Source organism: Anolis carolinensis, chromosome 6, assembly GCF_035594765.1.
Source record: "Anolis carolinensis isolate JA03-04 chromosome 6, rAnoCar3.1.pri, whole genome shotgun sequence".
Lineage (NCBI taxonomy): Eukaryota > Metazoa > Chordata > Lepidosauria > Squamata > Dactyloidae > Anolis > Anolis carolinensis.
In genome coordinates this window covers 76218198-76231207 of record NC_085846.1, presented here as the reverse complement: position 1 = coordinate 76231207, position 13010 = coordinate 76218198, and the positions used below count along the sequence as shown (strand labels likewise).

Genomic DNA, 13010 nt, shown 5'->3' with positions numbered 1-13010 from the left:
GGGTTTATTCAGAGAGTCTGAGTGGTAAGGGGAAGCAATCCCAGTTAGATCCAAAGTGATCAGTTAATAGTTTTGGTTGTAAGAAGAAGAAAAAGGTTTAGACTAGTCAAGAAAGGAGAAAGTATTTTGAGAGAGGATTCACCATAAGTTATATTTGCAACATATTAAGAAAGTTTAACTCTGAGAAACAAATTGTAACCACTAAGCTCTGTGCCTGAAATAAACTTATTAATTTTCTTTCAACATCCAAGCCTCTGTCACTCATATTCTAAACTAAGTAACGCTACTATCTAAAGTGAATAAGAACAAGAAAAGAAAAAGAATTTCCCTTCTGCCTGAGATCTCCACCGTTGGTGGCAGCGGATATAGTTATATATATAATAAAATAATTAATCAAAAGATCCTTCCCTTCCCACATCACCACAAATTGGTGGCAGTGGTGGGATAAAAAGATTCCTCCCTGCCACATCTCCACAGTAGCCTGCACCAGCTTTCCCAAGTGAATCCCATTATTCTGGATACTCGCCTCTTGGGTAGTTTAATAAGGGTAGTTTAATAATCTGAATATTTTCAGATGCATTTGACTATCTGGGTTAAAGTGAAATTTTAGTAGCAATATTCCTCTCACTTTGATCAACCCCAGGTTTATTTCCTATGTATATTTATATCCTACATTTCTTGCAAAGAAGATGGTGCACACGACTCTTCTTCCCACTGTATTTCCCCAACAACCCAGTGAGGAAGTGAGAATATAACTTGCCTAAGGTCATTCACTTGGTTTCATAGCTCAGTATGTGCCTGAAACAGGACCTCCCAAGTTTCAGTCCAACTGTCTAGTGTGATCCATAGATCAGCAGTGAACTGGGATATCCGATCCTCATTCAAACCTCCATGGAGCTATGAAACTCACTGGATAATAATGGGCCATTCACTATATCGTAGCCTGAACTACTTCACATCCTTTTGTTTTTGTATGTTATGATTATAAAGTGAACGAGAAGGAAAATGTTGCTTTTAGCAACTGGAATAAAAGTAAAAGTAATATATTTTCAATAAGTGAAGAGTTGCAGTGTTGAAATGCAAGTTTTTGTTAATGGGATATACATGAAAATTGCCTGCAAAAAAAGAGAAAAGAACTGAAACATATTTGCTTATTCTTATCAGGGGTTTTTTAGAAGAAGCATTCAACAAAATATCCAGTACAAAAAGTGCCTGAAGAATAACAACTGCTCCATAATGAGAATGAACAGAAACAGGTGTCAGCAGTGCCGATTCAAAAAATGTTTGTCAGTTGGGATGTCAAGAGACGGTATGTTTCTGTATTGTGCTGTGACCTACTAAAAGCTGGTTTTTTGGTGCTTTTTATGCCTCATTCAAAAGGAAGTCCTTCTAAATGCTAGGATAGAGCTGTGAACAAGGCTGTGATTTTAAAACAACTTTAAATCTTGCTTCATGGACTTGATGTGGCGCGCTAGTAATCGTTTTTCTTTTGGCATCCTTTTCTGTGCCATGCGGCACTAATATATACATAATATCTTGCTGACCGAAAGGTCAGCAGTTCAAATCTGGAGAGCAGGGTGAGCTTCTGCTGTTAGCCCCAGCTTCTGCTAACCTAGCAGTTCGAAAACTTGCAAATGTGAGTAGATTAATAGGTACCGCTCCGGCGGGAAGGTAACGGCGCTCCATGCAGTCATGCCAGTCACATGACCTCGGAGATGTCTATGGACAACGCTGGCTCTTCGGCTTAGAAATAGAGATGAGCACCAACCTCCAGAGTCGGACACGATTAGACTTAATGTCAAGGGGAAACCTTTACCTTTCTATCTGAAACACTTCCCTTGATCTACCTGGTTTGCGAGAGGGAGTAAGAAAATTATTTATTTGGAGTGGCATTTCCTCTTGAACTTGGACTAACAGTTACCTGTAACTAATGCTTCTTTTCTTCTTCTTCTTGGTAGCTGTTCGATTTGGCCGGATTCCTAAACGTGAGAAACAGAGGATGCTGATAGAAATGCAAAGTGCCATGAAAACCATGATGAACACTCAATTCAGTGATCACTTACCTAATGAAACATTAAAAGATAGCGAAGAACCAGTGATACTGTTGCCTCAGGAAGAGCTGAACTCCAAAATGCAGCGAGAAAAGGAGACTATCAACCGCACTTCTCCACCTCCGGTCCTTCTTCCACCTCTTTCTGCTCCCCCCTCTGACATTGCGAAGGAAGAAGTGATCGGTATGGTGACCAGAGCCCATAAAGATACCTTTATGTACAACCAGGAACAATCGGAAAATCCTCCCTGTGTTGTGCAGCCCCAGAACGGGGAAAGAAACCTCAAGTACACAGAGCAATATAATTCTAGTGGTGAGCCTGATCATGGTGACATAAGCAGCACCCAATATGGCGATAGTGAGCAACATTTCAATGGACAATACAAAGGGCGAAACAATGTGCATTATCCTAATGGGCGTAACCTTTGCTTCACGAGCAGCAGTTCTATGAACTTCACTCATGGCTTTCCCCTGAAAGGTTGCAACAGGATGCCCGAAAACGGCTTTCCTCCAAATGAATCTATGAATGCCTACTCTTACAACACTGGAGGCAGGATGCATCTGGTACCGTGATAGTTAATCTCTGTTGCACGCAACTAGCTAAGTTTTCTAAAGGATAGATTAAAGACAGTGACTTGAGCCAGAAATCATTTCTTCTTAGGGTCATTGTTTTGATTAAATGAAATAATAATAAAATAAAATTAATGCGGAGGGAGGGAGTGTTTTGCAATGTGAGAGCTTTGTTTAATGAGAAATTAATCAGCATTGAAAAGGAAGCAATTTGCAGAGGTATAAGACCTGGGCCACAGTTTCTAGAGAAGCAAGTGGGGTTATGTGCTAAATAAAAAGTATGTCTAGGACTTTGCATTATTAAAAATACATAACTGAAGAACAGCCCTCGCCAAAATAATAACTAGTAATCAGTTCCTTACATGTCTATGCAGTCAAATGCCATAATTATTCTTAAACTGGACAATCGTCACAATCACATATAATACTAAACCAGTGGTTCTCAACCTGGGGTCCCCAGATGTTTTTGGCCTACAACTCCCAGAAATCCCAGCCAGTTTACCAGCTGTTTCTGGGAGGTGAAAGCCAAAAAAGTGGGGACCCCAGGTTGAGAACCACTGGACTAAACCATAGATAATAAATAGGTTTAAATGGTCCATAATGCCTCTGCCCCAGCAATAAAACCCCAAGGAGATAATTGGAAGCTTTTGCTTTAGGTGTATCAGTTTAGTTGTCATCTGATCTGTCAATGGTTGGTTGAAACAAAGCAGCTTGATAAACCATGATTTGAAGACTGCTTATTTCAATTTACTATAGGTAAGATTAAGCATATCCTGGTTTGGAAGCCATTGCAAACTACTGTTAATGCAAAATAGAGCAAAAACTCTGACTCTGCTGAAAGAAGAGTGAATGCACAATCCAAACACTGGCATAAAATCAATCCCATAATTCTGAACTATAATTTAATAAAGTGATGGGGAACATGAGGTGTTGCAGATGTTGGTCTGCAGTTTCCCAAGCCTGACCAACATATGGAGGGCTATATATTTTCTGAATCTTAGTTCAGTTGGAACAACCTATCCTCAGAAATATATATGTGGTTGTTTCAGATGTGTACCCTATTGTGCTGCAGTGAAGACATCATTTCAGAACTAAGTTACTGCTTGTACGGTCTTCAGAAGTGATCATGGTTCTCTGCACCTGTGTCTTCTGCTTGGAAGATTATCACAGTTAACAAGTCATCATGTGTGAAGCTGACTTGGCGTGCTACAAGTCTCTTCTCCACTTTTAAAGAGATCTCCATGAAATTTTGTCAGGTAGCTAATAGAAATGTACTGGTATCTAATGAAGTGTGAACTGCTAAGGAAATGAGAGCCCGTAAATCATAACCATGGCAATCGGGTCCATAATATTATTTTCAAATCATATATATATACATATATACAGTAGAGTCTCACTTATCCAACATAAACGGGCTGGCAGAATGTTGGATAAGCAAATATCTTGGATAGTAAGGAGAGATTAAGAAAAAGCCTATTAAACATCAAATTAGGTTATGATTTTACAAATTAAGCACCAAAACATCATGTTATACAACAAATTTGACAGAAAAAGCAGTTCAATGCGCAGTAATGCTATGTAGTAAATACTATATTTACGAATTTAGCACCAAAATATCATGATGTAATGAAAACATTGACTACAAAAATGCGTTGGATAATCCAGAACGTTGGATAAGCGAGTGCTGGATAAGTGAGACTCTACTGTATATATACATACATACATACATACACACGCATAATACCAGTATGTAAAAGAGTATGAGGTTGTAAGTTGTTAGTATAACAGCTTTAAGGAATTAACAATTATTAGCTTTGGTTCATAAGAAGGTTTTTAAAATTATACTCTCAACAAGGAAGTTTACCTAATTTTAATTAGAGTCTAGTATATTGAAGAATAGTCTTTAATTGGAGACTATGTTTCAGAGTACTAGACCAATTGCCTTTATGAGGATTTGGAAACTGATAATTTGGCCAATTTCTTTGAATCCTATGTTAAAGATTATGTATCTGTAAATTATTTAGGTTTGTCCGATGAACAAGACTCCTTTTGTGGATCCAAATAAGTCTGGTCATGAAGTTTGGGAGGAATTTTCTATGAGCTTTACACCTGCAGTAAAGGAAGTGGTGGAGTTTGCCAAGCGTGTTCCAGGTTTCCGAAACCTTTCCCAGCATGACCAAGTAAATCTTCTAAAGGCTGGAACCTTTGAGGTGAATATCTTGTATACATGGTATATGTGTGTTACAGAATGCCCTGTACAATCAAATCTAACAGGATGCCAGATACAACATCTACTTATATTGTTTAGGCAGTTTTCTCCCCTCTAATGTCTGTGTTATTTCCATGCGATAGAATAAACTGAACCATATTGGTGATTCTAGCCATTGCCTACTATTTGTGTGAAAGATATTGCAAAAGTTATCTTTGCAGAAATTAACTTATATAGTGCATTTTGATTCAGAATGTCATAGATGTTTACAGACTACTTCCTTGACAATCCTCATACTAATCAATTATCTTCTACTCTGTTGTCTATTTTTTAATATTACTATTATTAATACATTTGTGCTTTTCTTTTGACCAGGTTTTAATGGTGAGGTTTGCATCTTTATTTGATGCAAAGGATCGTACTGTCACCTTTCTTAGCGGAAAGAAATACAGTTTGGATGATCTGCGTTCAATGGGGGCTGGTGATCTGCTCAACTCCATGTTTGAGTTTAGTGAGAAGCTAAATGCCCTGAACCTTAGCGATGAAGAAATGAGCTTGTTTACAGCAGTGGTCCTTGTGTCTGCCGGTAAGAAAATAAAAGTTATGCCTATACCAAAAAGCAAAATTTCCTTGAGTTCCCAAAAGAACTATCGGAATTAAAATCTACCCTTTTTCTTGATTACAACAATAAATGAAATCTTTATAATGGGTTTAGGAAGGAGGTTTATTCATAACCTTTGGCAAGTAACATTACATTTTACCTGTTGTTGTATGCCCTCATGTCTTTCCAAGTTATGACAACCCTAAGATGATCCTATCAAATAATTATCTTGGCTTGGTAAGATTTACAGGCTTGGGCTGTGGTGCAGGCTGGAGAGCAAGCCAGCTGTAACCAGCTGCAATGAATCACTCTGACCAGAAGGTCATGAGTTCGAGGCCCGCTCGGAGCCTATGTTTGTCTTGTCTTTGTTCTATGTTAAAAAGGCATTGAATGTTTGCCTATATGTGTAATGTGATCCGCCCTGAGTCCCTTTCGAGGTGAGAAGGGCGGAATATAAATGCTGTAAATAAATAAATAAATAAATAAATTTATTCAGGGAGATATATCTTGTCTGATATCAGTGGATCTTCGATGACTGAATGGAGATTCAGATCCTGGTCTCCAGAGTCGTAGGTCAGTGCTCAAACAGCTACACAATAATAATAATCATCATCATCATCATCATCATCATCATCTTTATTTATTCCCTGCCACCATCTCCCCAAAGGGGACTCGGGGCGGCTTACATGGGGCCATGCCCAGAACAATACAATATCACAGAATATAAATAGAACAACAAATCATAACACATTAAACAATACAATAAAAGATAATCTACACTACATTAAGCAAAATCAAAAGAACAATAAAACCAATGACTAAATACTACACCTTGACCTGATATCCTTCGTTCTGTGTAATTCTTCTGCATGTTGGTTTCTAAATACCTTTTTCAGCAATGCTTACAAAATGTTGGAACTCAGATGACATTAAGAAACAGGATTAGGGTTGTCATCTTTTTAAAAAGGTTCTATAACCTTTGTGAGTTGTCAATTATGCATAAATTGATATTTGCCACAAATTTGTGTACAAATTGATATTAAGTATTTATTTATTTATATTTATTTATTTATTTAATTTATATACCGCTCTTCTCCCCCAGGGGGACGCTGGCTTATACATAGTCGAGTATAAGCCGACCCGAATATAAGCCGAGGCAACTAATTTTACCACAAAAAAACTGGAAAAATATTGACTCCAGTATAAGCCAAGATACCAATAAAATTACATTAATTGAGGCCTCAGTAGCTTAAATGTTTTTGCATCTTTACATCAAACTTTAATTTAAGATATGACTGTTCAACTTTGATTAAATTATTATTTTCATCTTCTTCAATGTAAACGTGCTTATGTATCCTTTTAATAATAATAGAGTGAAATAATAAATGTAATAATAATAATAATAATAAATGCAGTAAAATAATAAATGTAATAATAAATAGAGTAAAATAATAAATGTATTAATAATAATAAAAATAGAGTAAAATAAATGTAAAAGTAACAATAATAATAGAGTAAAATAATAAATGTAATAATAATAATTAATAGAGTAAAATAATAAATGTAACAATACCAATAATAATAGAGAAAAATAATAAATATACCATATATACTTGAGTATAAGCTGGCCTGAATATAAGCCCACCAGGACCCTCACCCGAGTATAAGCCGAAGAGGTTTTTTATCAGTCCTAAAAAAGGGCTGAAAAACTAGGCTTATACTCGAGTATATACAGTACATTGAGATTTGCTATGGATTTGCAATCACATTTCATATTTAATATTATATCTAATTATTTCTATGGTCAGCTGCATTGAGCTTTGTAGAACAGGAGTATATAACATAAAAATAGGTCCTGTGAATGTTTATTTAAAATATTACAAGTTGTTCATGTTCTCATACATATTTGGTGATATATATATTTAGAGAGAGTGGGGGGGGGGAGGAAGGAGCCCCGGTGGCGAAGTGTGTTAAAGCGCTGAGCTGCTGAACTTGCAGACCGAAAGGTCGCAGGTTCAAATCCCGGGAGCTGACTGAGCGTCCGCTATTAGCTCCAGCTTCTGCCAACCTAGCAGTTCGAAATCATGCAAATGTGAGTAGATCAATAGGTACTACTCCAGCGGGAAGGTAACAGCGCTCCATGCAGTCATGCCGGCCACATGACCTTGGAGGTGTCTATGGACAACGCTGGCTCTTCGGCTTAGAAATGGAGATGAGCACCAACCCTCAGAGTCAGACATGACTGGACTTAACGTCAGGGGAAACTTTTACCTTTTACTAGATAGATGGATAGATAGATAGATAGTATATCAAATAGCATGACTTCTAATAATTTGCTTTAGTTAATTTAGTACTAGTCTCTGTACTGCATTACACACCATATACTGTGAACAGATAGATCTTTTCCTGTTTGTATACTACAAAATTCCTCCTGTCAGAAAGGCACAGGACTCCTGGACTGGTTTACAGCATACCAAAGAAAAAATATTTCTGATTTTTATCTGACTGCCTACAAAATCACTCTGTATATATATATATATATATATATATTTGTTGACAGAGAAAAATGAGGATGCCCACACCAGAACATTGGATCACAGTTCAAATGTTTCCTTCTCCTGTGAAAATTTTAACTTGCTTATCCAGGATCATTATTTTCCTGCTTCTTGGCAGAGGGTTGGACTGGATGTCCCACAAGGTCTCTTCCATCTCTATGATTCCATGATTCTATGACTTATCTTACATTAGGGTCACAGAGTGTTTTGCTAAACAATGCTTAGCTAAGAACATAAGCATGTAAGAACTAGACCATGCCTCATCTTCTGTTTTTCTTTTGCTATGTTTCCCGTTTCAGCTCTCAGCTGCTACATCACATTTAAATTGATGAACAACCACGTTTTTTGATATCTTCAAAGTATTAAGATGCAAACAAAATAACAATCTTACTTCCACTCCTTTTTTCTAGAACGATCAGGAATAGAAAATGTCAACTCCGTGGAGGCGCTGCAGGAGACTCTTATCCGTGCACTCAGGACCTTAATCACAAAAAATCATCCAAACGAAGCCTCTACATTTACAAAGTTGCTTTTAAAACTGCCTGACTTGCGTTCCTTGAATAACATGCACTCTGAGGAACTTCTAGCCTTTAAAGTTCACCCTTAGGTTTTTACCTCTTATTTATAGAATGGACTTTGAATAAACTGTGTGTGTATTTTGTGCTCAAATGTTTATTTATGTCTGTATGTAAGTCTTGTGGAGAAGAAGAACTTGCTGACAGTATCATGGGTAGATGTTCTGTTGACATGCAATAGCACTTCAGGTTCACCGGTTTTTTTAATCATCATTGACAAGATTTCGTCATGAATATTCTAAGCAACCCCCATTTGCACTAAAGCTGAAGATATCTCTATAGTCATATGGATATTGACTGTTATAATCTGTGCCCCTACAACAAAAATAACCCAAGTTTTTCTGGTATAAAACAAAAATGCATACATCCAAATGTAGAAAACAGAATGTGAGGATAATGACACTTCAGTGACTTATAGAGATTTAATTGGTCTATACCCCCTTTTTGAACATCAAATCTTGGTTGGATAGGAATCTCTGAAACTTCATGAGATGTCTTGGTGTGTACCAGTTTGCTTATCCTAACAGAAGTATACAGAGATTTTTTGAACAGAGATATTGAATGCATGACAGTTCTATAAAATACTTTGTGTATGTACATATTTGTGTGAATGTATATAAATAGTTCTAAATGAATGATGTGCTATCACTTCTTCACAATATTTTCAATTGTGGGGAAGTAAACCAAATTAAATGATTGGTGGTGTACTATTTGAAACAAAATGTCTTGAGAGTTCAGATTGTTCAGAGAATTCTAGGTTGAAGCTGATATGCTGATTTTGTTAGATTATGAACTACTAGAATATCAGAAGTTAAATGGGAAGCCTGTCAAATCAAATATTTAAAAGAAAGAAAGAAACTAGATTGGAATGGTTTTTAAAAAATCGCACTTAAATGCTGCTGGACATTTATTTAGCTTGAAAGAATAAGTGTGATTCTTTTGGAGAATGTCGAAGAGACTGTAACAATATCTTTATTGCATATTTGTGTGTGTTCCAAGAATAATTTACACTGCACCTATATGCTATTTTAATTCTACACAAAACTGGGAAGCAAAGCTGTGATATGCAGTTCATGCCTCTTAATATTTATTTAGAGCCAGGAAGTGGAAGTTCACATGTAAATTCTTAAGAGTGGCAAATCATTATTCAGTTTATTTTGTGACACACAACAAAAGTCTGTTAGATTGTTATTATGCCTGTTTTTCTATATTTTGTGCCACTTTTACATTCCCCCCAAAATTAATATAGTTCAAAGAATTTGGAATAAATGCACAGTGGCACTTTGTGTGCCAGAACATTATAGCCCCCAGTGGAGCAGCGGGTTAAACCGCTGAGCTGCTGAACTTGCTGATCAAAAGGTTGGCGGTCCGAATCCAGAGAGCAGAGTGAGCTCCCACTATTAGCCCCAGCTTCTGCCAACCTAGCAGTTTGAAAACATGCAATTGTGAGTAGATCAATAGCTATAGCTCTGGGGGGACGGTAACGGCACTCCATGCAGTCATGCTGGCCATATGATCTTGGCGGCGTCTATGGACAATGCCGGCTCTTCGGCCTAAAATGGAGATGAGCACCAACCCTCAGAGTCAGACACGGCTAGACTTAATGTCAGGGGAAAACCTTTACCTTTACTACTCACAATGTATGAAACAGAAATGTTCAGAGATGGATCCAGATATAGTCATATTTGGGTGGACCAACTGAAATCAACAGGATTTATGTTGATCATGACTATATTGATTTCTATGTTTCAAGTATGGCTGTCTGGATGCAGCCCTCTGTGAATTTTCCTTCCATTGAAACAAAAGAATGAAAATTTTGCTTACAATCTTGGTATTTTATGTGTTTGTTACTTCTTTTTCTCCCGCACTAAAGGTAAATCTTGAATTTCCTACACTTCCATTAAGTATATGTGAATAATGAAAGTGTCGTGAGTTTGACAGATGTTGGCTTAAGCCTGGTATTCGACTAGACTACTCATTTAGAAACATGTCCCCTTCTTGTAGTATATGCTCATGTATAAGTAGGGGGTTGGTTTGGGGGTCAAAAATATTGATTTTGATATGGCCCATGGATAATTTGAAGTTCATCCTGCCACCCATCACCATTTTCCCACCTAGGCATTCAAAAATGCCAGGAGTGGTGCCGTAGCAGAAAGAGTAGAGGGAAATTGGAAGGTTTTTTTCAGTCCTTCTGAGACTTACTAAGCTTTTTTTGTCACTCTTCTCAGAAAAGGGGATGTTTTCTTTTTGATAAGAATTAAAGTAAGTACTGACACTGACCCATCCTTTGGGTTACTTTTTGGACTAAAAATTCTAGACTGATACATGAGTATATAGGGTAACTAAAGAAGGTAGATTTAGTTCCTATTAGAGCAGAAAAACTAAACATTTTATATGCATTGCTTTTAAGAGGTTCTATGTCAACATTCAGCAGTCAACGAAGAACTGCATGTGTTCGCTGCAAATAAAACCGTGACTAATATATATCACTACCATTTCCATTTAGATTAACAACCACTTGGTAGTGATTTTTTCACTTTCAAAAATGTGCACTTGGTAGAATACAGAATAACTGAGAATCAATATTTTTTATTACAAACAGATAGGTAAAATTTTGATTCTTTTTAAAACTTAAAAAAGTTAATTTTGATTCTAGGCATATAGAAGCCTCTATCCTAAATAGATGTCTTATGATTTATTAGAAAGCCAGTAGAGAAATATAACCAGTACTGAGTAAAATATTGCTTATTTTTAAAAAAAGAAATAGTTCCGTATATATGTAGATAGAATTACATTATGTAGTATATTCATTCAATTTCATGTTAAATAACATGTTCCTGCATGTTGCAGAAACGTTCCATTTTTACATTTATAACAAATCCAAAATCCAAGCTCGACTTAATTTTTAGGACATCCCCTTTGTATAAATCTTTTACGCCCAACACCGTCGTTACATTGGCAGCATTAGAGATGCTGTGACAGTAACGGTACTGGAAAGAGCCACAAAACTTCTTTCTCGTGCTAGGGTTAACTTTTAGAAAATGAGAAACTATTGGAGAAGAAATGAAGCATGGGCTCCTCCCAGGCTTTACATGCTACTGAGCAGCATTGGAAGAAGATACTTTTCTGTGGTCCCAACTTCCAGAATTTACAGTGATTTATACCTTGAGAAGCCATTTATCATGAGCTATACTTTACTGTGTTGCTGGTTATATGCCTGTTAAAAATACTGACAAATACTTCATACCAGACTTTTGAGTATCGTTGATTGCTGAGAGAGAGATTACAAAAATGTACTGTATGAAACTAAATGATTTTTTTACCTCTGGTTTTACATGTTTTAAATGATTAAATTTGGGCATTATGTTGGAAAAGAATATACTGTTGTGTGGTCTTTTTTCTTCTGCAAAACTAATTCTGGAAAAGTTTTTACATGAAGTACATTCCTGTTAAATGTCAGGCCACCTTAGAACAACTAGACAACTGTGGAGCTCGGGGACTGCATTGCGTCCCTAGAAGAAGAATATAATCATAGAGTTGGAAGAGACCTCATAGACCATCCAGTCCAACCCCCTGACCAGAAGCAGGAATATCACATTCAAAGCACCTCTGACAGATGGCCATCCAGCCTCTGCTTAAAAGCCTCCAAAGATGGAGCCTCCACCACAGTCCGGGGCAGAGAGTTCCACTGCTGAACAGCTCTCACAGTGAGGAAGTTCCTCATGTTCAGGTGGAATCTCCTTTCCTGTAGTTTGAAACCATTGTTCCACATCCTAGACCCCAGGCAGCAGAAAACAAGCTTGCTCCCTCCTCCCTATGACTTCCCCTCACATATTTGTACATGGCCATCATGTCTCCTCTCAGCCTTCTCTTCTGCAGGCTAAACATGCCCAGTTCTTGAAGCCGCTCCTCATAGGGCTTGTTCTCCAGACCCTTGATCATTTTAGTTGCCCCCTTTGGACACATTCCACCTCGTCAACGTCTCCCTTAAATTGCGATGCCCAGAATTGGACACAGTGTGATTCCAGGTGTGGTCTGACCAAGGCAGAATAGAAGGGTAGCATGACTTCCCTGGATCTAGACCCTATACTCCCATTTATGCAGGTCAAAATCCCATTGGCTTTTTTTGCTGCCGCATCACATTGTTGGCTTGTTTAACTTGTCCACGAGGACTCCAAGATCATTTTCACAAGTACTGCTGTTGAGCCAGGCATTAAGAAGATTGCATCCCTACAACATATATCACAAGAAAATCCAATATTGGGCACCAAATGCCTCTTAACACCCTCTAGCAGCTATCTAGGGCATTTGAGACCCAAATGAGGCTACTTTGGGCCTGGCAACACCTGCTGTGTGAACCATGATGGGAATGAGCAAGCTTCTTTCCATAGAGTCATCTTGTAATAACATCACAACACACACCCGTTTCAAATCTGCCCACTGAACTGAA

General features: G+C 37.5%; 1 protein-coding gene across 2 annotated transcripts in view; it reads left to right on the top strand.

Moving 5' to 3' along the window:
- The window catches only part of nr1d2 (nuclear receptor subfamily 1 group D member 2), a 30366-nt gene extending 18429 nt beyond the window's left edge, over nt 1-11937 (top strand). For both annotated transcript variants that reach the window (XM_008118961.3, XM_016996727.2), the window contains exons 4-8: nt 1165-1309; nt 1959-2614; nt 4645-4830; nt 5205-5415; nt 8396-11937. In XM_008118961.3, coding sequence (XP_008117168.2) covers nt 1165-1309; nt 1959-2614; nt 4645-4830; nt 5205-5415; nt 8396-8592 — 1395 coding nt within the window. In that variant the 3' untranslated portion in view covers nt 8593-11937. The remainder of the gene's footprint in view (nt 1-1164; nt 1310-1958; nt 2615-4644; nt 4831-5204; nt 5416-8395) is intronic.
- The last annotated feature ends 1073 nt before the right edge of the window (nt 11938-13010 follow it).